We start from the raw sequence: 26626 nt of genomic DNA on the forward strand, positions 1-26626 counted from the left end.
CAGAATAATTTATTTCTGATTTGCTGGTTATGGTAATTGATGAAATAAAAATTCCCCAGACTGTCCCTTGGAATACCCTGAGTTAACTGTTCCCTTAGGCTGTGCAAGCTGGCCTTTCAAAAAGCCTGATTTTTGGAGGCATAGTCTTAACAGTTTATGCATGGAAAAGATATACTCCCAGTGGAAGAATCTATAAGTAAAAAAGCTTATCCCTACAGACAGATACTGGCAGAAGCCGAAGACCTGCCATGAAGTGGCTCATTTCATAAGCATTGCCCATCAAACACAGACACCCCTTTGCACATATCACTGTGACCAGGTGGTGTGACATGTGGCCATGAGCAAATAAATGTTTTGATAGGTAAACCTCAGCTATGTTTTTCTAAACAATTTTTTTTAGTGTTTCTAAATGTGTTTTCCTATCATGACTGTTAGTAGATCATGTATGGAATATCATTAATTATCATGTATAACATGTCTGTTCTCTTATTGCTGATCTCCCATGAAAATACCCTTGTGGTTCTTCGCTGGTATGTCACAGCAGATGCTTTTGCTTTTTCTATTGCTGTAAACAAGCTGTTGTGACTGATACTTCTTTTCACCATATGTCCTGAACACTCCCAGTTCATCCTCACATGTAATTTCCAGGATGCCTCGTAGGGTGTGTATACCTCCACCCGATTTCAAAATCAGTGTAGCTCTCCATGGATTGACTAATGACTGCAAGGTGTAACTTACCATGCTGGTTTTGGCTGACAGTGCTGCTAAACGAACAGTTGTTTGCTTAACATGTCTTTCATGGTTCCCATGTGAAGTAACTTTTTCTGAGAAATTCAGCATGCCAATGCCTTCAGGTCTGCTGATAAGCATTTATCTGTTATGCTGTTGAGACCAAAAAGGAGCGTGACCCCAGCTTGTTGCCCTGAATACTGATAGTTTTGCCCTGTCCCTTAGCCATATCGTATGTATTGTCCTCATACATTTTGTTATGCTGATCTCATCATTCCTACATCCATCAAGAATCTGTAGAGTAGGAGTGGGTGGGTGGCGAGAACTAAGAAAACTGTGATGTACCTGTAAGGGTGTTGTGCTGATGCAGTGTATAAGATGTTGTAATTCTGTCCCACTGTGAGGATCTAGGACTGATGGCACATTTTCTTACATTTGTTTTCATTTATGTTGTTGTTTTAGGCCATTCTCAACCCTCTTCATAGAATAGGATATGCAGCACCAAAGAGGAATTGCTTGTGCACAGCAAACATATTTACTTGTTATTATAATGGGTGGATATGCCTTGTTATTCACCTGTGATGTGTTGACCTTCCAGAAGCTCTGCCTGGCATTTCAGTAATAGCATATGTGATGGTACAGTATTGAGTGTGGTCAGGAATGGTGTCTCTACTAATCATTTTAATGAAAGCAGTCATGTGGAGGTGAACAGAAACTGAATTTAAATAGTAAACATGAAAGAAGTTCAACTACAGGAAAGGGCATTCTTTCAGCATCTCTCTCATCTGACTTTAGGTTTCTGTATTAGATGGTTGCCTGAGCTTTTGTCATACGTGTTGCTGTACTGTCCTCGCAATATAATGTATTGCTGTTGGGATTACAGCTGGTGGGAAAGACTTTTTTCCTCTTGATAGCTGGTGAAATTGTTCATGTTGCCTGTAGCAAATAGCATGCTAGCTCTTACTTTGATAGATCTGTGGTGGCATGCTGTGTGATTATAGTTTATGTAGGTAAGGGAGGGTTTTATATAAGTGCTTTCTTGAGGTTGGTACAGATGTCTGTATGCAAATTTTTGTAGCTCCACAGTGAAACAGACAAAGCTGCATATCACAGAATCACGGAATCATAGAGTATCCTGAACTAGAAGGGACCCAAAAGCATCATTGAGTCCAGCTCCTGGCCCTGCACAAGACAAGCCCAAGAATCACACCATGTGCCTGAGAGTGTTACCCAAACACTTCTGGAACTCAGACAGACTTGGTGCTGCAGGGAGCCTGTTCTAGTGCCCGGCCAGCCTCTGCATGGAGAACCTTTTCCTAATATCCAGCCTAAATATCCCCTGACACAGCTTCATGCCATTCTCTCAGGTCTTATTCCTGATCACCAGGGAGCAGAGAGTGATGCCTGCCTTTCTGCTTCCCCTTGTGAGGAAGCTGCTGACTGCAGTGAGGTCTCCCCTCAGTCTTCTCTGTGCTGAATAAACAAAGTGACCTCAGCCACTCCACATATGGCTTCTCTAGACTGTTGACCATCTTCGTGGCCCTCCTTTTGGCTGCTTTTTAGTAGATTTATATCTTTCTTACGTTGTGGCACACAAAATTGCACACAGGCCTTGAGGTGGCCTGTGCAGTGCAGTGCAGAGTGGTGTAATGCAGCTTCTCAGATGTATGTTGGTTTTGCTAGCATAACGCTAGAAGTTGCAGTTGCTGCCTTTTTTCCGCTCATATGTGTAAAGTCTTTTAATTCTGGAAATTGGAGTAGAGAGCACCACTGTTTGAACTAGCCTTGGCTGTGCCCTTCTTTTCGTCTTTCACTCCGAGGGTATGATTGAAGATGGTATGTTGATGCATACCTGCACTCAAATCTTCCATGAGCCAAGAAAAAGACAAAAAGAGCCTGATGTAACTATGTCAATGTGTAATGTGGTGCCTGTGGAGAGGAAAAGGTTATTGACATTGTCTTTGCTACCAGTGGATGCCTATGATGAATGTCCACATAATTTCTTATACTCTTTGTGTCAGTATCAGCAACTTAGAAGCACTACAGGGTCTCTTTTAGTATACGCAGCTGGATCTTCCATATGGGATCTGGCCATAGTGCTCTCATTCATGATGAGGGCAGATCTTAGTGGTGGATTGTTATTTGTCTATGCTTGTGAGTGTGTCTACATGTTATTTTTATGTTAAAGAGAAAATGTTGGAATGTTGGTAAAAACAACCTGATGTTGCAGAAAGGAGTATGTTTGCACTACATGTGGTCCAGATCAAATAATTCTTTTATAATGTCTTGGATTTTAAATGTATTTTGATTTAGTAACTGGTTTTTTGTGCTTGTTTATACTTGAAGGCCAACTATCTCCTCCAGCAGAGTACTGAACAGTTCTGGTTAAGTTTGTGACAGGCCCTCTATTGCAGCAGTTTGCTGTGATGCTGACACAGGCAACTCATTTGAGTGTGTACAATTGTCCCCACTGCACTGGACACAGGATGTTCTGTTTTCCTTTGCTCATTTTGTCAGATTTCATAGGATAAGGACTCTATGCTACTTCTTGGCTTTATGCAGCAGTCTGAGCATCTCTAATGATGTTAGTCTTTCATAGTCACTGAGCTCCTTTGGTACGAAGGTATTCGCATTCACAGTTGGATGTTGTGGTTGGTAATCTTTTATCTCCAGGTGCCTTTGAAAACTTTGCATGCTATCACCTGGCAGTGCATATTTTTTTCTTATTTTTCTTCTTGCCACAACTTGTATCTGCCCAAAGTAAATGTGCCAAACTGGCTCTACTCCTGGAAGAAGTAATAGTTTTATGGATTGCTTTGTTTTGATTAAGGGAAAGTAAAGTTTTCTTGTAGCATTTTATATATCTACAAAGTTCATTTTTACATCAACATTTATTATTCCTTTGGCTCCTGAAATAAAATATATTCTATAGATTTCCAAGGTCTCTGTAAACTTTCAAAGCTGTAAACGATTTGATGAAGTGGACTGTTTTTTTCTCAGTAGCCTCCTTTCCTGTCTTTCACAATGAATAGTAGCATGGTCTGGTAAGGGGCAGAATTTAATGTATGTGGTAGGGGACGAGTGGCTCAGCAGAAATGGTGCTTACCTCCTTTTTTTTCAGTTTGTCCTGTTTTGTCATAATTTTGGGAAAGAAATGGCCTTTGTCTGGCTCAGAAGATGCTTAGCATTAAGGCTTTGACAGATGTCCACCCTTCTTTCCAACTTTGTGCTGTTGCTGGCCATCATTGTACAGCACAGTCCACATCACCTGTAATCCAGTACTTTTGAAGACCTGTCAAAGGTACAGTTCCCTAGAATTTAATGTTGGCTTGAGAAACAGAAGGGAAAACCCCAATTACTGTTTTTAGGGGGTTCCCAAAGTGCTTTTTGCATTCTTAGAATGTCGTAATATTGCCTATGTGATGACCTCCCTTTTATTTCTAAGTATTTATTCTTCAGATCAATCTAGATGTAATTGCTGCAAACAAGTACTTTTCAAGAAACTGTATTTTTGCCTGCCTGTGTGGCATAATGCTTCTTGTTCACACAGCACAAATAAATTGGGGTGGTTTCCTTTCACATTAGCCTATGTATTGCTTTTGCTGGAGTTATCACACTAATGATGCATGTAGATTATAAGCTTCTGTAAAGCTGACTCCAAAATTGTGAGAGAGTGGAGGTTTTAAGAAAACTCTTGATGTTATTTCTGCTTTTTAATCATCTCACATTCTGGACAGAGTTGTATTCATTGTTTTCATGCATGCTGTGTCATGCTGGTTGTTGTTAACATGTTTACTTTCACTACTCAGGGAAGTAAATTTGACTGCAAGGTTCGGTTTTCCCTGTTGTTAGCATGAAAAATACCCAGAAACTGAGTTAAAATGATACTGAGTACTTAATCTCTACATTTCATAGTTACTTTTACTGAAATGAATAATTACCTGGAGGTTACAGCTTCAGAGCAGGAAGCCTAACTGTAGTCAAAAGAAACTGAGATTATGCTAATGAATTTTTGCTTGATGTCCTTTGCTTTGTATTAAAATGTATCGTAATGAATAACATTCTGTTTCTTGTTCCTTACAGGTAAAACGAGAAAAACCAGAAATTATACCAGATTTAGAAAACTTGGTGCAAGAAAAATTAACTACAATTGAGAACAAGAACAGTGACTCAGATTTGAAAAGCCATGAAAAATACATGTATTTTATGGATCAGCTTAAAGAGATGAAAAAACAATGTAAGTCTGATTTAAAAAAAAAATAAGATTCTGTGAATGCTAACTGGTAAGATGTGACTAACTGCCCTAAAATATAGAATTGCCAATTATGGCTTAAACTGGTGTGAGTGTTCTTACTTAAAAACTTATTTAAATTGATATCTGAGTAGAAAAAGGCCAGTGTAATTACTTTGGTAGTTTTATTTAGACTCCCACAGTTCCTGCTGTGTTTGAATACAAATATCATGAAAATCCCATTTTTTTTTGGTAAGGTGGGCTTTGTCATTTGAAGACCTTTTGCATTTATTTTCTTAATTGATAGGATCTTCTAAAAGGATTAGGTAAGCTGTTTTCATTTGTCACTTAAACAAATTGCTCCTGTTTCACAACTTAGGATGTGTTGCAACTCTAAGAAGACCTTTGCTTTAATCGTAGAACTATATTGTTGGAAAATGCTTACTGTATGTGTTCTCAGGTTTATAGCTTCGTGCACGCACCATGAAACACTGCAACTTAGTAAAATCTGGTTTTCTTAATTCACATAATTTTTCTAGTGTTAAAATTTCAAGTTATATCTGCTTGAATTACCAGAAGAGTTGGAGAGTGAACAGTTCTGTTATTTATGCAACACAACAAAATTGTATGCTTTTATTGCCCCACACATATAGCAGCCATTAAAACATCACTCTGATTACTGGTTCTAGGAAAGTTCACGGGCTCTGACACTATTTGTGTCGCTCTTCCCCAATCATGATTATGTTTTGAAATCATATTTTTCTGCTTGCTGTCCCTTGACCCCCTTGCTGTACCTATTCCCTCCCACCTTACATTTTGATTTCGACATGAACTGGTATCTCAGGAACTTCAGGAGTCATAGATTAATGATTTATACCATTGGAAAAGGATATTCTGGACGCTCTCCTGTAGCTCTCCTTGAGTTTTGGGGTTTTTTGGAGCCCCATTCAAACCTCACTGGAAGTAGCAGAAAGAATTTGCCCACTGATTCCACTGGACTTCAGGTTACTTCCCTATAGAGACTTACGGGATGTGAGGACATGTTTGACAAGGTGAACTTTAGATCTGGTGTCTCAAGACTCCCTAGGATTAAAGCTTGAGGGCTTAATATATTTGTTTCTCATCTTTATGGGTTTTAAGATTTTCGATTTGAGTATTAGCACTGATCTTAGCACTACTCTAAGAAAGAACATACCAAGTTGTAGACCACAAAACAGTGTAATTTTCACTCCCTACATAACCATAAAATTATTACTGCCCTGACATTATGTTGTAATTCCTAATTTCCAGGTGTTTGTAACTAAGAAGATAAAAATCTTGATAACTGACTTCAGCTTTACTTTCCACCCTGTAATTGCCTGAGGAAGGGGTGTATGCCCTAGGAATAGATTCAGTTCAAGCTATGGGACTGAGTTCTAACTGGCAGACCTGTTGAAAAAAACCCCAAATTAAATAAACACCGTAAAAATTATTCTTAAAAAAATATGAGAACGTCATTCTGCTACTGCTGCCTGAAATCCAGATTTGTCTTACTAGCCACTTGACTTTTGTTTTGGTTGTGTACAGAGGTCAGACTGTGCCCAAAATGAAATGCATGATGATGTTGGGTAGACTGCTGTGTTCTGTACAAGGACTGTTTATCAGCTGGGTCAACTTGGGGTTTGTAGAATTCATGTTGGTTTTGATCAAGTAAATCCATCACATTTGCTCCTCTTGACATATTTAATGCAATTTAAAAGATTTAATGAAAAATGGTACTTAGCTTTCGCAAACAGTCTTGGATGCAATATAGTGAACATGTATACAAGGGAACAGTCTGGTGCAGCCACCTTCTTTGGCAATGAAGTGTCACCTCAGGTCTGCAGATAGGTGAGAAATACAAAGTTAAGTTTTTGAAAGCAAGCACAATTCTGCTGCCTTAAACTTGCATTAGTGTTGTGTCTTCTGCCTACATAATCTGTTGATCCAATATGAAATTATTTTCCTACACTGCTTTCCTATTCAAAAGGTTCTTTTACCAGGAAGGCTTTTAGAAGTTGTTGAGTAATAATGGGTGACTGAAGTTCGGTGGAGCCTGTTTATATTCACATACTTAAATTTGCTTCTGTATGATACAGTGACCTGGAACCTTTAAGACTGTCTAGTTTCTCTATTTATTGTAGTTATGTCATCTTCTTGCCAGTACCCTTATCTTCCCTCTCTCCTTTTGTGTGTTTTTGTCACTCATACCTAGCCCTTAAAAAGACATGTGGAACCGCATATCAAAAAATATATTCACAAGCTTAAAAATGACAGGTACATTCTTATAGGAATTCTTATAGGGCCTCTGGTCTTAACATCTTTGTGAGAGACTAAACACATGTACTCCATCTGGTACAAAAAGCCACTTCTCATTATTGAGCTCTACATAGTAAATTATTATGTCGAGATGTGTAATTGAGCACTGTCAGTATTATCTAAAGTACTAGATATAATCTTAAGCTGCTCCAGGGGAGGTTTAGGTTGGACATAGAAGGAATTTCTTCACAGAAAGGGTGATTAGACATTGGAATGGACCACCCAGGAAGGTGGTGGAGTCACTGTCCCTGAAGGTGTTTAAGGAAAGACTGGACATAGCACTTGGTGCCATGGTCTGGTTGACATGGTGATGTTCAGTCATAGTTTGGACTATGATCCCAGAGGTCATTTCCAACCTGATTCTGTGATTCTGTGATATGCCATGTTGAAAATAGTATTACTGTGAAGAAAGATTGGACTCAGAGGCAGGAATTTCAGAGCTGCAATACCAGCTGAGCTGGAGAGTCATGAAATCCGTAAAAGACATTATGAGTTTCCATAAACTGGTGATTGACCTTATAGGACACTGTGTACATGTGTTTTTGGTGTTAGGGTTTTGGGTTTTTTTTTTAAAGAGAACATTAAGGTCATCCTGTTAAATATTCAATATTTGTGCTTATATCAAGTCAACTATGTATTCTTTAGTTTCTCCTGTATGAGTTGTGATTTCAAAAGCATGAGCCCTACAATTCCGGTCCCATCTTACAGCATATTACAATGTGTCTGCAAATTTTGGGACACGCTTTAAAACTGCTTGATGTGAGTTACATGTATCAGTAACTTCAGCAAAAACTATCTGGTTATTATTTTGTTTTCAATCATTAGTCTTGCCAGGTTTGCACACAACTTAGTTCAATATTCCTGGCCTGTTTCAAGAACACGTATACAGTTGTGGTCCAATTTTTAGCTCTTTTCTGGGATTTTGTTTTTTGCTAAATCGCATAAAATATAGAAACTCCAACCAGGTTTTCTCAGAGGGGCTTTCCTGGGGTTTTCTTTTGTTTCAGTCTTTTCTATCTCAAAAGAGCAGATGGGGTGAATGCTAAAATGAGTTGCTGTCCAGGATGTGTTACCATTAATCATTGTGTATCTTTTATTCATAGTTCAACGTTTGTGTTCTAGAATAGCTGAACAAGGAAATATTCTCACATTGTCTTGCTACTTAAAAATTAACTAGGATTTTAAGGAGAAAAAATTTCTCAACACAGTTTTTAGGTATAGTGCAGAGTGCGAAGCAGTTAAATACAACCTTATTTTAAGAAAAAAATTAAGAAAAGTAGTATGTTTTCTCTCTTGATATTTGCTGCCACAGTGATGAAAGGGAGCTGCATGGTTGTTCCCTGCCCCCTGACAGGTGACAGGCAGTACTGTAAGTAGCTCTAATACTCAGGGAGGAGAACAGAGCTGTATCACCTTCAGCTTGTCTCCTTCTCTTGGCAGTTCTGTGGGAAGGAGGCCTTCTCAGCTTTGAACTTCAGCAGCAGCTAAGGTGCAGAAATGAAATTGGGCAAATGCATCTCTGGCAGTAAGGTTGATATCATGCCTCAGAGCAGTTTCTGTTCTGCTCATCTTTCAGACAGTTTTCAGGCATTTTCTCTCAATATGTGAGCCTTTATTATGCAGCTACTTCAGCTAGAGTTTGTGCAAAGTGATGCAAAATCTCCACCTCTGATGATATGTGTCAAAACACTGTCAGACAGGTTTTATGTGAACAGAAAGTGGTTTTTCTGAAGTCTGTTTTCAGAACTATCTTAGTTTCCTAAATTCCCACTTCTTACTTTTAATGGAAAACATTTTCATTTTTCCTCTAAGCCTTCTTAGAATGTAAGCAGTAGAAAGGAGTTTGATTAATTTGTCTTTTTTTTTTAACCATTTCTTGTGTCCCTAAGTGGCTACATTATCTTTTCCAAATAACTGAGCACTTGGAGAGATATTCACTAAATCTGATAATACCAGAAAGTTCTAAATGATTGCATGTGTGGTTTGTAAGGAGAATTTTTTTACCTTAACACTACATGACTGATGCTCTCCTTACCCATAAGGGTCCTGGATCTGCAAAGTGCTTAGACATGTTTTGAATAAGTGAAATGCTTAAGCAAGTTGCTTAAATTAAATTGCATGAGTAGATGCTTTGAAATTAGTGAGATTGCTGGCATGTTTCATTTCCTTAGTGGAGCATAACCACAGTGCAGAACCTTGCAGGAGTGAGCCCATAGGAACTAAGCCTTGATTACTGCAGGAATTGTAACTTTGCATTTTGTATCTTCTGTAAGTTTAAAATCCCACCTTCTGTTTGAAGTTGTATTACTTAGTCTTTTTATTTCATGCCAGTATATATATATATATATATATATCTGTCTATCTCAAAGGCATCTTCTGGCACAGATTATGAGAATTTTGCTTTCACAGAATGAAACTAAGATCTGTCTTTAATCTCTGTGTAACAGTTTAAATTTCTGATACTCTGTGAAGAGAGATAATCAGAAGGTATAATCTCTGCTCCTATGACTAGCTGCCACTGCTGTATTTGCTGAAGGTTATTTAGTGCCACATTTGGTGCACAAAGGATGGATGACAGGTCTCATAGCTTTTTTGTAGCAGCTGACAACATGCACTTTGGAATCCTTGATAAATATGGTCTCTGTGAACACCCAACAGATGCACACTTCAGTAGTGATTTGGTGGAAAGTGTTAAGATTTGAGTGAATGACAATATTGCTGGTTATGCCAAACAGTTTAAGGAGTGAATTTGGCAAATGTAGGAAAGATAATATTTTTTTATGGGGGACAAACAATTTTGAGACTCAATAGTAGTTCAGGCAACTTTTTGTCACAGGAAAGCAGTCATTGTAATGTAGTTTGGAAAGTAGCAACACTGCAGTTGTAAAGATCTTTCTTGCCTTCTCCACTAAAGAAAAAAAAAGTCTCTGAGGCTTTGAAAGGAAAAAGTATGTATCATGATTTAACATTTTGCGAGGATGGATTTATAGTTGTTATCAATAAGCAAATATTTTGAAAGGAGATGATTTTAAATTCAATGTTCAAGTAGACGCCATATGCCCTGTTGATTACATGTATTTTAAGCCATGCATATGCTGAGAAATAATTATGTAAAAAAATGTTATTTTAGATGCAGTTTGGGATAGAAAAAATGACACTGTGAAAGGCATTCTCTTTAAATTCATAAAACAGTCTATCTAGAGGTTCCAGGAAAGAGTTTGATTTGCTTTTAGTAGGATAAGAAAACAAGCTGCAATGAGACACTGAGTAGTATAATGCTTGACAAGTTTCATCCAATTAATCCTCACAACATCACACTGAGGTAGACAATTTTACTTCTCACCATATAACAGTGGTGAAACTTGAAGAAATAGTTGGAGTTTCTTGTGTGGAGTCATATAAGTAATTTGCAGATCTGGATTTCTCTTCAGTTGTACCTGGCTTCTTAGTTGGCCTATTTTCATCTTTATACTTAGCAGGGTTGGCAGAGAATCAGCTGAAAAATAGCATTAGTGTATTTTTCTTTATATTTTAATGTAAAAAAATAATTTAAAATCCCCTTACTGACTAATTATGGGAAAACAACTTCAGCACAAGAGCTGAAATTTCCAACTGAAAGTGGGATTGGTGTTATGACAGTTTGGTGGTGTGTGTGGGATATGATCTTTTCATTTATGTAAAATTCCTTCTAGACAGGCCTTTGACTAGTAAAGAAACGAAAGAGGATCCAGCACTTAGGAAGGTCATTTGAAGTTCAGGAGCCCTAGCTTTAGTTCTTTGCTTTATTACCCTCTTCTTGTATTAGATCAAGTCATTTAGTTTCAGAACAGATCACTGGGAGTTAGGTGCCTAAAACTTTGTGGATCTGGACCTTACACCTATGTCTGTAATTCAGTTATGTGTATATTGTGTTTGTGGACTGTGAAAAAGAGACTAAGGAACGTGGACTGGCTCAAATCCATGGTGCTCTGGGCTGGTACCCTATGGAGCAAAACAGCCATGTCCAATTGAGTGCAAAACGCTCAACTGCCCTGAGTCTCTTTTGGCACTCAAACATCATTATTGTCTTTCTGTTCTTTTTTCAGTTCAAAGAGCTGTGTTTAAGACTGCCAGAGTAATGCCTTCATGGCATGATGCTGAGGTAGCAAGTTGCAGCCCCAAAGGAGTGACATGAATATTTTGAGGCATTTGTGTGAATGAGAGCTGAATTTTGGGTAGGGTTGAAGGACTATCCTGATTACAGAAACCTGCCATGGCTTTGTCCTTTTGGAACTGTCCTGTCTGGATATTTTCTGGAAGGAACTAGTTGACTTGCTCAGGAGTGAGCAAGCTCACTTGTAGTTTTGAAGGATTAGGAGATGAGGGCCTGAGAATGGAATGAGTTACTCTATTTCACAGAATTTTTTGAAAGATAAACAAGTTAGAGAAGCAAAGTAGATGAACAGGATGATCACATACTATAGCAATGGGAGCTGTATGGTACCCAAGATCAATATCCAAATTGTAAAATTACCATTACAGCTAGTGTCCTAACTCCAGAATGAATGAAACCATCAGAACTTTTCTTCTGCAGTCTGGAATGACTTTTTCAGGTCAAAAATTTTGTAAATGCAGAAACTTGCGTTGACAATAAATAATTCTGTTAGTGGATTAATGAAGAACATTGATTGCCGATAAGTCTGGTTTCTTTGATGAAATAATTGCTATTCTAATGTTATTGATCAAAACAAGAAGTTTCTTCATTTGGCATTTAGAGATGGAATTTAGACATGGAATTCATAGTTAAAATGAAAGAGGAATCAACCCACCCCCTCAAGCAACTCTTCTCCATTGAAAGTAACCTGGAGTATAAGAGATCTGAGTTTCAGTCTTGGTGATTTACAATCAGAATTTGACTGACTCTTGGCCTACTAAGTGATTGACCTGTAGCTCTGGAATCAGTTTCCGTCTCTCTCTCTGTCCAGTGTGTATTTAACTATATATAAAAATGGCAACAACTGCAGAAAGAAATACTGAGAGACACTGACCCTTTAGCCCTATAGTAAAGCACTCAGCTGAGGGAGGAGGTATCTTATTCAGAAAGAACATCAGATGTAGATCTCTCCTGTTATAAATATCTGCCTTTCTAATCAGCAAATGCTCGAGGGTAAGATCTTCTTATCTATTTCTGTGTCTGTCATCTGATCCCTACATACATTTTTAAAAGATCTACATTTTATTCAATTGCAAAAAAAATTCTTTGCAGGATGTAATTCTTGCTTTTATATCAGCCTGGATTTCAGGTCAGCATTGAGTCTATAAAATCTAAAAAGGAAATGGAGTGTTATATTGAAATAATTTTTTATTATTATTATACACTTAGGCATAATACTTAGGGTAATTTATTGTTACTGCCATGGGATAATTCTCCCTTAAGTGATCACACTGATGGCTGCCAGCACGACATTTTTACTGTTTGTATGAACGTATAGGTCAGGAAGGGAGCTTCTAGATGCACTTCCATTCCCTTGATGTTGCATTCAATCACATTGTCTAATAAAATGCCATCTTAAAATATATTAATTTTTTCCCCTTTGTTTCTATTGGAAGAATGATGAAAAACCTTAGAACTTTGCTTAGGTGGTAAGAATTTTTCTGGCAAAATAAGTCTGTAAGCAAGTTTTTGCTCATTGTTCCTGTTCCAGCACTGCACCCAAGCTTAAAGAGATGTTCTCCCCTAGTGGTGTTTAGTTCAATTCAGTCAGTTCCTGTATTTCTTGACTCCATGGTAATCCAGTTGTGCAACATGATAGCTTCCAAAATCTCATGTCTCGTGACCATATTTGAACTCATCAGAAATGTTTTACAAATTTCAGATTAGTAAGAAGCATAGAGGTAGTTGCTAAACCTTGCCTGTATCTGAAATTCTGAAATGTTCAATAGATGGATTATACCCTATGGAAAATTTGCTTTCTGGTAATAAAATACCAGTGATTTCACTTAGAGTTTTCACTCACTTCTTTCATGGTGTAATAATACATACTATTTTGCTTGCACAAATCTGGGCAGTGAAAATGCAAGGACTGCCTCTGCCAGCTCAGTACAATTTTATTTACTATTGTATCTGTTGCATGCTATTCAGAAAAATTTAAAAGTCAGAGGATACAGGAATTCTATTCATGTGCCATGAGCTTACAGCTTAAATTTCAAGTGTGATCACAAGAAAACAGGTAAAGAACAGCCCAAGGAGAAGAAATCAAAGGAAGAGGAAAGGGAGAGCATCTCAGTATTAAGATTTTTCTATGAGACGCTCTCACTTTGAACTTAGGATATTGAGGAGGAAGGAGGAAAAGCTCAAAGGAGCTTTAAACTTAGGGAACTTTGTTTTATTTACTCATTTTTTCTGTTACTTGAGTATTTATCTGGAGGGTTAGTAGGTTTTTTTACTCTTTCTATATGTTTATTTCAATCATTTATATGTGGGACTTTGTACCACCAGTATGCACAAGTATCAGAGGAAATACTGCTTCAGGGAGAATCTACTTCAAGTAGATTCTTTTATATTGAGTGCCAGTACAAAAAGCATTTGAGAAAGAACAGGGAAGTAGTTCTGAGATAATGCTGACTAAATAATAATCCATTATGGTAACTGCATGGTAACTTTGAAATACTCCAGTTCAGAGAAAGGAAAACACTCGGTGTTTTTATGGATCCTGAAACTATTTGCCATGTGGTGTGTCCTTCAGAAGAGCAGCAGATATTGATCTAGATCTTGCTTTGGTAAGCGTCAGTGTAGGTTCTGAAATCAGTGCAATTTCCCTGACCTATACTTGCCACATATAATAGCATGCAAAATAGTAATGTACTACAAGATTAATAAACATCCTCTAATTCCATAGCAGAAGTTCACGTGCATTGGCTGCTTACCGTAATTTTTGATATCCATATTATTTCCTTTCCCTCTTGAAAACCGTAGACACCAATAACCTCACAGTAGAGCATGGTTTCTTTCCAACTTGACTTGTATGCCATTAATATACTGGAGATCTTCACACTACCCCAAACCTGTTAAATGTTGAGCTGAAATGGAGGACGAAAGCTAGAGAAGCTCTGAGGGACTGCAACACCTATCTTTTAGGTCTGTAGCCCTCAGACTAGATGTCAGAGCCTAGAGTTAAGTGCCTTAGAGGGTTATGGCATACCTGCTTGAACAGCTTTGTTCAGTGACAAATCTATTCAGTCAGCATAGAGTGCTTTACATCTGTATGTCAGTCAGTATTGCATAAGGTGGCTAAAAACGTGCCAACTATAAAGTAACGCAAAGGCAATGAATCGCTTGTACTGTGAGATGGAGCACCCATGCTTGTATTATGTAGCTGGAGAGGAAATGGACTGCGGCTCTAATCTGTAGATTTAGGAATTTCAGACTCTCAAATGATTACTGATGTTATCGGGGAGCTGAAATAGTAATTGTATGTACTGTCTCTCAGGGATAACCTAAGAGATGTTGCTTTCAGTCACCATTAAAACCAAGTCACAAAAGTTGAACACCTTTGCTGGCATTTACACTTACTCTAAAACAGACTTGAAGCATTCAAATATTCTGTCACAACTCAGGAGTGCTTTAAGTTGTCACCTCTCAGCAGTTATTAGCTCTGATTTCAGGCACAGCATCTTACTTAACAAGTGGGGATAGGTTTATCATGTCTTACCATCTCAAATGTGGATGTAGATGTGTGTTACCAGACTTGCAGTGAATGATCTTAGGATTAAAGGCAAGTTGCTTAACAGGTGGTTCCAGAAGGCACTAAAAATACCTAGTGAGGGAGAGAAGCAGTTAGTGGAGTGATAGTGAGAGTGCTTATGTTTTATATCATAGCATTGTGACTACAGCAGTTGCCCAGGAAGTGATGCCAATAAATTCCCAAATAAGCGCCTATAAAAGCCCTTATGAGGAAGATGACATGTTTGACTCCTCTCTGAATCCTCCAAATGTCCCTGACCAGATTACTGGAGGCTGGACAATACCAGGAAAACATTGCTGTCAGCATTCCCTGCCTCGTGACCTCTGTAGTGATTTGCTATTATTCATCATCAGTGTAAGGCTGCTGGATGGGATGGAATGGAATTTACATCTGACATCATACAGTTGCTCATAGGCTTTTCAGCAACCCCTCGGCTGCAGGCTCGTCTGCAGAGGGCACTGCCCTTCAGTTGGTGCAAAATGTGCACCATGTGCAGTTGGAAGTGGAAGGGTGCTGGGAAGGATTTGAAGAGAGTGCATCACTGTGTACTCCAGTAGTTAACTCTTGCAGCAAGAGAAAACTGCGTTTTCTACATCTCCATCACCACCTTCTCTTCTTCCACTTGGATAGAGCTGTGCCTCCTTTCAAGAGCCAAAGAGGTTGCAAGACAAGCAATGTATTCTTAGTTACTCAGGCTGGGGCAGCTCTGGGCAAGTACAGAAGTCAGATCTTCAGATCCCTGGAGAACCTGGGAGAGGCTTACTGGAGATAAATGCCTTCAGGGTTAGGAGGCCACCGAACAGGATTTTTCATAATTTTGGACTTTAGTAGTTTGCTTCAGTTCTTTGCCCAGCCTTAAGTATTCTCCTGCACTCCCTGTTTGAAAGTTTAAGGGTCAAGCCAAGACTTAATGAAATCAAAAGAAGTTTTTGCAGGAAGGCTGTTCATCAGGATCCATCTATAAACTTTGAGTATAAACTAAGTGGCTAGTTTATAACCAGATAGGAAAACATGGGAAAAAATCTCTGCTTATTGCAGCACAGAAGACTTGATGCAGAAAAAATAAGGAGTTTCCTTCAAGGGGAAAAATGTAAAAGCTTTCCGTATGCTTTATCAGCTTCTACAATAAAAATAGTAATTACTGCAATTTAAGACAATGAATAAATCACTACATTAAAATAGGAACAAAAAAGTTTAACAAGCAATCATATGTAATCATTTGGCAGCTCTGTTATTAGTGTGGGCAAAGTAAGCAATTCACCTAACCTTTGCTTTGGGTTTTTTGGGGGTCTTGTTTTTTTTCCTACAACCCAGATTAAATTCCTCTTTCCTGATTTCCAGCAGAGTTTTGTGATGCCATGTCAGATACCTACATTAGTTGGGCTCTTATTTCACAATTCCACAAATACCTACTCACCTAAGAAAACTCGGCTGTGTAGATAGCTGCATTGAAGTCATGCCTGCATATGGGTTTTGTCACATCACAGCTGTGTCATGGGAAGATATTTTCCAGCTCTGCTGTACGCTCTTCGCTACTTCTCTCATTTTACCCAACTGTTCCTCAGCCTCAATCAGCATCCTTCCTCTTTTTTCTGGAGCTGCTTTCCCTTTTCAAGTGGTGCCACAATCTCCTTCTTCCCTTCAGCCCTCCTCTTTGACTTTGCTCCCTGCCAGCTCCTCCTCAGAAGTGTCACGGAACATGTTACCCATGATGGACGTACTTAGTTTCACTAGTGAGGCCTTCATGTCAGTCTTGTTTTGTCCTGAGAAAAATATGCATAACTTCATTATCATGCTTCCAGCTCAGTCATGTACACAGGACAAGCTGTAATTTAGAGGAAAGTAGTGGCTATTGACCACTAACAGTACGGTGGTGTACTAGCTATGGCTTTACATTTTTGTTAGAGTTGGAAAAAGTAGTAGCTGAGTGAGTCATGAAACCCAATGTAGCAAAATTCAGTTGTAAATGAAAGAGGAACATTTCCATATTCTTCATTTGGCTTAATTCCTGTGCCTAATGGCTGTGTATATACCATAAACATTGTGAAGGAGCAACCATGGAAACACTTGTTTTCTTGCATTGCTAAATTTACTCAGGGTTGAATATTAACACAGCGCCTGGCATTACTTTAAAAGCAAAAATAGCTAAAGCGTGACTCACTATGAGTCATTTACTGCTAGTCCTGCTATACTGCCTAGAGCTTGACATTGAACAAGTTGGCAGCCTGCATTGCTGCATTTTTTTCTAGGAACTTTGAACACATTTCATTCTTGTGAATTCTCTTGTGCAACAGTATTGAACACAGCAATGTGTTTATTTTGCTTCCAAAGTCGAATGAATCAGAAAATGGTGAAACAAAGAGTATTTTTCTTGGAGATTCTGGAAGAGATGGATTCTGAGAATTATTTTTTTAGCTGCAATAACGAAATGATTGCATGGATGTTAAAAGTTAATTACATTTTATCCAGATTATGTAATATATATTTTAAATATATTACAATACCTTTATTACTATTATTGATTTGCATTTTCAGCAAAGGCACATGTGGAATCAGAAAGCTACTCCTATAGGTTAAGAACGTTTTCTGTTTGGTTGGCAAAGTTTTATGATGGGAAGGCAGTGAACTCTGAAGGGGCAGACAAAGAGAGGCAACTGTATTCCTATTGGCCTCTGTATTTAAAAGGCACACCCTAAATATGGTGCTTGGTATCTGACAGCGAGTAGTTTGCTGGCTGACTGTGGGAATGCCTAAAAAGATCAGCTGATTTCAGTCAGACGGGAAGGGGTAATGAGAGAGGGCTGAAACCAAAAGCAACTTGCTGAGGCAACCATGTGATGAGATCCTGAAATACACTGGCAGGGCCAAATATCACTCTTCAGTGTGCTAAAATTTTGGTTCCACCTAAATGTCATTTCTAACTAAAAGCCACTTCTTAGAACAATAGATAATGAAATCCTTTAATATTTTCCATAGTTTTTTCTACTTAAAAAAATCTTATGCTATCAGCATACAACTTTCTGGATGTGTTTAAAGGAGGTACCGTAAATCAAATTAAAATACTAATAACGTAAGTTCAAACGGCTACAAAAGTAAAATCCCACACACCTTGGTATGGATAAAAAGCTTGCTATTGTTCTGAAAAATAATATATTGTATCTGTTTCTGTTATTATGAGCCTCAAAGATATCCCAGAGACAGAGGTGGTAACTCAACTTTTATTCAGATAAAAGGGAGAGTTCACCGGCCAATCCTCAGTCAGGTCTCTCAACGTAATGGAGGATGCAGCCTCTTTTATCCCCTTGCCTGAAATGCAGTTTCCTCCCCATTTCTCCACTGGCTGAGGAACTCCGGGGTTACAGCTTTCTCGACGCCTACAATGTGTCCCCCCATTCCATGGTCCCCTTGTTACTGGGCAAACTGCACCTTTCTGTAACTAAACAAGTGAACAACCAGTAACTTGTCCGTTCCCACCACCAAATGCAACCACACTACAAATTTTGCAAGAACACCTATTTATTCCTAACAATCCTCCTTTTTCTTCTTTTATGATGTTCTTGCAAAAGGGAGTATCATGTTCCTAATAATTATCTCTTGGTTTGCTTCATTACTTAAGGTTAAAGTTTCTTGGGAATGAATAGTTGGTCCTTCTGGGTTATTTCTGGGTCATTTCTGGGTCATTAGGCATAGCTACTAATTGCCTCCCCTTTATCACATGTGCAATAATTTTTATGAGACAAAGAATGATACAAGATAGGAAAATTAAGGTATCTAGCTCTCAAAGAACAAAGAATAGTGTTTTCTTTATTCCTGTTCCGACTGGAAGCCATGAAAACATATCTATGTCCCACCCCTTCGAAGTTTGAGCCAGGACGTGGGCTAACTTTCGAATTTCCTTTTCTATCTGTTCTACTGTTTTCCATTGACATTAGTTTGGAGGCAGCAGTCTGAGCTGTCTAATTTTCCACATACTCCCTCTTTCTCTGCTAACAAATAATCCAAAACCATTTGATATTGAAAGATGGCGGTTCTCATTTGGGTTACTTGGTCTGTCTAAGGCGTTAGCTGTTTGGTTAGCACTAGTCTCTAATATAGCTTGGAGTCTAATTATACAATTTAAGTTATGGGTGGATTTTCTAGCTCCATGAATCAATTTATGGGGGTTCCAAGTATCTGGTCCATAATGCTCTGTAATCCTTTGAGGAGTCCACTCATTCTCTTTCCATCTTTGTTTACTCTCTCCTGTAAGGGAGGGATGAAGTTCTTGTTTTTCTCTTTTGAAATTATCATATACTTTAATTCCCAAACTATTCCCTTGAATATGGTTTAGTAAAAAGAATAAGGGTTTAATGTATCCCACAAAACAAATTCCAGTTTTCAGGCAATCTTTTATATGCATGTCAGCCTTTTTAGTGCCCAGGTACCTTTGGAAAAGGGACCATCCAGAGTTCCTCATCTTTTGCAACTTGAAAATAAAGAGTATTTTCCTTCCCTAATGGCCCATGCACTATGTGTATTTTGGAATCATTGCTGGGATACTAACATTTCCAGGCACCTACCATATCCTGCCAAGTACAATTATGGTTTGATAAATTGGTTGCAGACCAGAATCTTTGAAATAGAGTTCTGGTCCCATTTTGGTGTTGCCAAGCCCAATGAAGATTACAGTTCTCATTTGTACAGTCATACCCTGGTGACAAGGTACTTTCACAAATACTCTCTCCTGCTTCCACTCTTTTCTCTCGCATCTGTTAAGGCAATGTTCCTGTTCCTGTATGAGATAACTGCCAAGGGCTGCTATCCTTCTTCCCAATATCCTGTACCATTATGAACCTCACTGAGGTTGCTGACCCACCATTTTGGTTGTACTGGTTCAGCTACTCAGGGCCAGCTCTCTGATCCCCCTGGTCCTCCACAGACCCAACAATTAGTTAGATTAAAGGCTTTTGCACTTTCTTCCCTTAATACTAAAAACTTATTTCTTTCTATTTGCTGAGCGCACAGCTGATACAGAAACAGGACACGGGGTCAAAAGTTTCATCTTCATCTGATTGTCTGTAGGAAGGTCTGTTTGAGTGGAAATTTAGTAGATGCTCGGTAGGTAGATGCAGGAACTTCTTCCTAAATCAACACACATGCTTCTGCTCACGGTTTCTGCATAGTATAAGTTTAGGTTTTCCTTCTTTCTCTTGTAGTTGTGAAGTCCAGACCTCCGATGCTTTAGAAGGTTTCATTTGTGTATGGTGAGTCCACCAACTCTCAGCAGTTTTAACTGCTGTCTCTGTGGTCAGTAACACCTGATATGGTCCACACCACTTTGCCACCAGCGGTGCTTCTTTCTACTCATTAACTAGAACTCAATCTCCAAGGGTAGGGTTTGTGCCAGCTGGGCTTCCTGTCAAAGAGATTTTCAACAGACAGTATCTTGGCCACATACTGCTTTATGAACAGATTAGTAATTTCTGTGCCGCTTTCTTTTTGTAACCTTACCAGATAAGGGATTTCAAACATTATCTAGAAAACTTCTCATGTACTAGTGCCTTGCCTCTACAGGTTAATAACTTTTTTTTTCCCTTAATTTCCCAAACACATGTACTACTCCATATGCATATTTGGAATCTGTATAGACATTAACTACTTTCCCCTGGTACATTTCACAAGCTCATATCAGAGCAAATAGTTCAGCTGTTTGTGCTGACCAGATAGAAGGTAATCTACCACACTCTTTTAATTGTTCTCCTTCAATTATGGCATACCCAGTGTAACACTTCCCTTCTGTTACTTGTGAAGATCCATCAATAAACACATTCTGTCCTCTAGATAGTGGACCATCTGTTAGGTCACTTCTAGCTCGTGTTTGAAGATCTGTAACCTGAATACAATCATTAACTTTTTCTTTTGGGGTTTTGCTCATCCTTGTTTAAACAAGAATCTGAATTAAAATTTTTCCACCTTTGATTTCTAAATCGTCTTGCTCTATTAGACAAGTTTCATACTGTAACAATGGTGCATTAGTCATCCATTTAGAGGCTTTTTCTGTAATCAGAAGAGGATTCCTAGCAAGAAATCCCAATCTTTTCAAGTGTGATCTGCATTCTCAAAGTATTCATTTATTCTCTCCCTTGCTCCTGTAGGATTGTCTAAATAAGACGGAAGCTCTTTCTTCAATCCTCTTATATCCTGAGTTGTTAATGGGACTATTACAAAACCAAAACCTCCTCCTTGGCCCCCCAAATGGAACCTGCCTCCGTGGCATTTGCAAAACTTTTTCTCTAGTATATTGTGTCCCTGCCCTAGTCCTTGTGGGAGATAGGATTGAATTTGTTTCCCCTTCCCCCTCCTGCAGCATTTATAAACCTCTTTCTCCATTGGGACCCCATCCCTTCTTGAAAATTTTCCGCGGGAACCACGACTCCCCCCACCCTGGTCCGTGCGCCCGACTTGGTGACAAACCATGACACTCCCCCCAAGTCAGCGCGCCCTGGTTGCCGACAAACCACACCTATGCCACCTCGACTTTGGCAGGAAGGGAGTTCCTGCCACACCCACTGCAAATCCGTACCGCAGATGCTTCATTTTTGGAGGGAATGGAAAAGGTTCCTGCCGCCTGAGTTTTGGTGGGAAAAGAAGCTCCTGTGGTCTGCAAACCCCCTCTCCTAGTTACCATCACCCCCCATCCCAATAGGCTGTAACTCTTTAGTACTTTTTGCCCCTCCTTGGGCATTTTCCTTTCACTCTCCCTTGGGCTTTTTCTAGAGGGATATAAGGGTCGTCACCCTTTTTGCCAGATCCCTTATCTGGCTTTTTGCCCCGCCTTTGGGCATTTTCCTTTTTCCCTCCTTAGGCATTCTCCTTCCCCCCCTCCCTTGGGCATTTCCTTTTGCTCTCCCTTGGGCATTTTCTGGAGAGAGTTAAGGGTCGTCACCCTTTTTGTCAGATCCCCTATCTGGCCTTTTGCCAGGGGTGTTTTCCTTTTTGTCCCCCCTGGGCATTTTCCTTACTGCCTCCCCCCCAGCATCTTCTACTTTGCCCCCCCATGGCACCTTCTCATTGCCCCCCCTCGGGCATTTTCCTTTTTTTTATCTTTTCCTTTCTTTCCCCTGGGAATTCTCCCTTCTCTCCCCCCAGCGACTCCCATACTACTCACTGGTGAGTCCTTTCCCTGTGGACTCCTTTCCAAATCAAAATGAACATTCTTTCACCCTATCTTCCCCTCTTGTCTGTCTCTGGATGGTCTCGGGAACCCAGTCAGCCATCCGATGCCGGCCACTAATGAAAGGAACTGATCACCAAAACCAGTGGTGTGGTGCCTCCAGCTCCTTTCACCAGCTACTGCCCTTGGAGGGTGAGTCTATCCCAGACCGAGGCCTCATTTGTTCTGAAAAATAATATATCTGTTTCTGTTATTATGAGCCTCAAAGATATCCCAGAGACAGAGGTGGTAACTCAACTTTTATTCAGATAAAAGGGAGAGTTCACCGGCCAATCCTCAGTCAGGTCTCTCAACGTAATGGAGGATGCAGCCTCTTTTATCCCCTTGCCTGAAATGCAGTTTCCTCCCCATTTCTCCACTGGCTGAGGAACTCCGGGGTTACAGCTTTCTCGACGCCTACAATGTGTCCCCCCATTCCATGGTCCCCTTGTTACTGGGCAAACTGCACCTTTCTGTAACTAAACAAGTGAACAACCAGTAACTTGTCCGTTCCCACCACCAAATGCAACCACACTACAAATTTTGCAAGAACACCTATTTATTCCTAACACTATGTATCTCTTCCTTTAACTACAGATGATGGAAATGGAGACTGTAAGGTACATTCATCTGTATGTGTAATAACACATGCTATGCAGGATCCTCATAAGCTAAAGCATTTTCTCTGTCTAATTTGCTTGAACATCAACTTCAGAAATTTCTCTTGAAGTGGTTTCCCTATTAAAAAATCTCATTATGATGACTCAAGAGAGAAATAAGAATGATTAATTAAGCTTGACAGTGGCATCCTAAGCACTGTCCTGATATGCACTATTCTGTCTCATTTCAACATGAATTTGTGATCACTGCACTGAAGAGGCTTCTGTTTAAAATTTAAAATTGTCCAGTAAACTTAATAACGTTAAAGTAGTTTTTCTTTATGTTTTCCTAACAATCATACTAAAAAATGATACCATGTTATTTTCTTAAAACTAAAATAAAAAAATGATCATGTTATATCAAACAGTACAAAGTGGGAAAGGATTTTGATTTTTTTTTTGTGTTACCTCTCTGACAGTGACCCCCAAATCACTGTTAATTAAATGATTTCAGTAGTTACTCATGTTATATGCTCTTTAGCAATCTCTTCGTAGCTACTGAATAGGCTGTGTCTCAGCCATACCTCCAGGCGTGTTAGGCAGAATATAGACATGAGAATTTATGTTAGGAGTAAGCCTGTGCCTTTTAAAAGACAGCTCTGTGTAGGAGGTTTTTCTGCTCTGAGGATCATCAGAAAGACTGGAGCTGCCTAAGGCATGATATCTCTTGGGCATCTCTCTACATGTTGTGTAAGTAACGTCTATTAAGGTATAGCAAATTGTTCCCATCACATATGTGTTGTTTCCCTGTACACGTTCACACACTGACACAGAGTATGGGCAGGGCAGTGACGTGCAGCCTCTTCAGCACATATCAGAAGACCATGTGCTGAGTTCTAAATTAAGCACACAGAAGCATAAGTCTCGCACTTAATGTGAACTTCATTACCAAATATTAACTTTTTTCCATAAACACATATGAAATGCTCTGTTGAAGTGAAACCAACATCCTGTTACGTGTGCATCCTAAAATGACAGACAAAAACTCTCAGTTCTCAAATCACTTTCTGTTCCAGTTATGAATCCAAATGATTTACTTTAATATTTTCACATGACAGACAATCAAAACTTTATGGAAAGCTGTAAGTCGCTCAGAGCACTGAGAGAATTCGTACCCACTTAACCACTACAGGCTGTGAGGATGTCCATCTTGTTGCATTCTTCTCCTGGGTCTTGAAGTGTGCTTGAGGTGCAGTATAGGCACCACTATGTCTGGGAGTTGTCAACAGAAAAGTGATAGGAATTTTGGACTAATAAATATCTAGGCTCTGTGCATATATCCGGGTCCAGCACTACTTTCAACAGCAGAATGGAGGCTTTTTTTCCCCACCCTTCAAATTGATTTTATCAGGTACATCTAACCTGAGGAACTCTTTCATATGTAAGGAATGGATGAGATGCTTAGGGTGTAATTCCTTATTCCCTTGGAGTTCTGATTAATACAGTTATTACTAAACAAATTTACCATGAAATTATTTGCGTAGCATGAGCAACAGATAGCCAGGAAAAAAAACTGTTCTTTGTCTCTTGCGCTATTTTCATGTGACTGTGCCCTGCTAGAACCAACCTTACTGACTAAGGCTGTCCTGTGAGCTTTTAATCTTAAAAATATCCCTTCTTTACCACAGATTGTCTTAGGTTGATTCACAAGCATAGTCATACAAGATCCAGAGGCATTATTGAACTGACTGTTAATCACTGTCACCTTTTGAGAAGAGACCAAATGCTAAATTTCTCATTTCTAAACACCTGCCAAGTGTTTTCCTTTTTCAAAAGCCATTAGCCTAGCAGATTTCACTGCTTCAGTTTTCTGTTTCTTACACACTTAAAATCTATGGCAAACCTTTTATACTTATGGTAGCAGGTGTATTTGGGAAGTATTAGTGGAAAAATTTTCCCTGAGATGAACTACAGACTAGAAACTGGAAACAGATGTTTACAATTGAAAAGATCTTTCAAGTCATGAGATTCCTTAGTCTTTGGGCAGTCAAGTCACCAAAAGACGATGGGAGTGAAAACACATGCTGAAGACACATGCTTTTCACTTAACAAGTTAGAAACTCTTCCGTTAAGGCGTAACTACTTGTGTATTTCAAATCAACTGTGTTATTTGAGAAAATTAAGATGCTGAAGGTTGACTTGCTGCATCAACGCTGCACATTGCAAAGTTAATTTCCTAAAACCACATTTAAGAATCCAAGTCTGGAGCCATATTTTTAGTTTATATATAAACTTGGAGTATCTCCTTTGCTCCCTATTGAGAAATTTGATTATCATCTTTGTTATGTTGCCCTCTGTATGATGGGCAAAGTCTGCACCTCAGGATGAGTGTCTAGAGACGTGTGCAGACATATTGAGTTCCTCTGCCTGCGTTGCTTCTACATCTAGTCAGTTCAGTGCTATGCAAATGTGCCTATTCATATTCTGAATCAGCACTAGTCTCCATCAGTTCACCCAAGGAAATGGGCAAAGGAACTCTGTTTACACCCACCTGTGTAGATGTGCCCGCAGATTCTCCAGAATTCCAGAGAATGGAGATTGTAATTAGAACAATGTGCTCATACATCTGCTTATATAGATCTCTGTACGTGTGGGTTAATTTGCTTTTACTGCTTGTTCCTCCTGAGCAGAGGTCAAGCCTCTGCTTGAGACATCAGCATGATTAATATTCCGCTGAATATCTAGCTCAGCATCATTACTGTATTTTTTTTAAGCAGGTAAAAATAGGTAGCAAGAATGGAGAAGCTTCTAATAGGCTGTGAACCTGTTGACATACCTTCTCTTTAAAGAGGGACACAAAACAAGAGAAAGCATTCTGTATGTAGGATGTATGAAGCTGATTCTAAAATTGCTCGAATAGAGGTGTTTAAAAGAAAATATCATGTTTGCAGTTCAGGTATTGTTTTAGACCCTAGTAAAATACTACAGAATGTGAATCAGTTGATTGTTATCTGTGATGAACAGGTAAACAAAAGATTTATTTCCCAATGGGGTTTTCATATGATGGTGACAAACTCCATTGCACAACAATGGTCACATTCCAAAGCTGCAACCAGGTTCTGGAGGGCTTAATTTCACAACTGCTTACTGTGTCCTATTGCGTTACAGTGACCTTTCAATAAAGAAGGGAGATTGCTGGCTTGTTTTTTTGTTTTTTAACTTAAAAATTCAATGCTCAATGACTATATAGTGCAGTGCCCTACTTCTACATAGCAAATTTTGTCCTTGAAATCTCTAAACTGTGTTCTCTCGTAAAATACTCAGAAGCTTTTGTGTTTCCTACCTTTTTATTAATCTTCTACCTTTCTGTTAATCTTCTAATGTGTAGATCTACTTAAGGTTTGCGTTTATGTTAGTAAGAGAGAGGTAATTATAGAAAAATTCTGATGTTGAGCGACTGACCTTAAAAAGTATGTTTTCCTGATGTAGCAATCATACGTATCACCCTTCTAACTTAGCGACACAACAAAGTTATTTATTGTTTAGTTTACGTGTGGTTCTTTTTTTTCAAGGTGAACTCACGAAGCCCTGATTTCTAAAAATTGTTTGGTTGAGTGAATAGCTACAAAGCAAAAATAAAATCATGTTCACATGATTTTGTATATATAAGAAGGATATAAAAAGTCTTCTAAATATTATTTAGTTCTTGGCTGTAACAATTTATTTTGTGCTAATGACATTCCCTACATAGTGACTCTGCTACAAATACACTCGTACTTTATAGCGTGAAACAGTCATGTAATCTTAAAAATAG

The 26626-nt window shown here is 38.9% G+C and overlaps 1 protein-coding gene across 6 annotated transcripts in view; it reads left to right on the plus strand.

Moving 5' to 3' along the window:
- The window catches only part of NSMCE2 (NSE2 (MMS21) homolog, SMC5-SMC6 complex SUMO ligase), a 131826-nt gene that overhangs the window by 55213 nt on the left and 49987 nt on the right, over positions 1-26626 (plus strand). For all 6 annotated transcript variants that reach the window (XM_027684404.1, XM_027684402.1, XM_027684406.1 and 3 more), the window contains one exon: positions 4813-4966. In XM_027684404.1, coding sequence (XP_027540205.1) covers positions 4813-4966 — 154 coding nt within the window. The remainder of the gene's footprint in view (positions 1-4812; positions 4967-26626) is intronic.

Source organism: Neopelma chrysocephalum, unplaced genomic scaffold (genome assembly GCF_003984885.1).
Source record: "Neopelma chrysocephalum unplaced genomic scaffold, ASM398488v2 Primary Assembly neopelma1_66, whole genome shotgun sequence".
Taxonomy (NCBI): domain Eukaryota; kingdom Metazoa; phylum Chordata; class Aves; order Passeriformes; family Pipridae; genus Neopelma; species Neopelma chrysocephalum.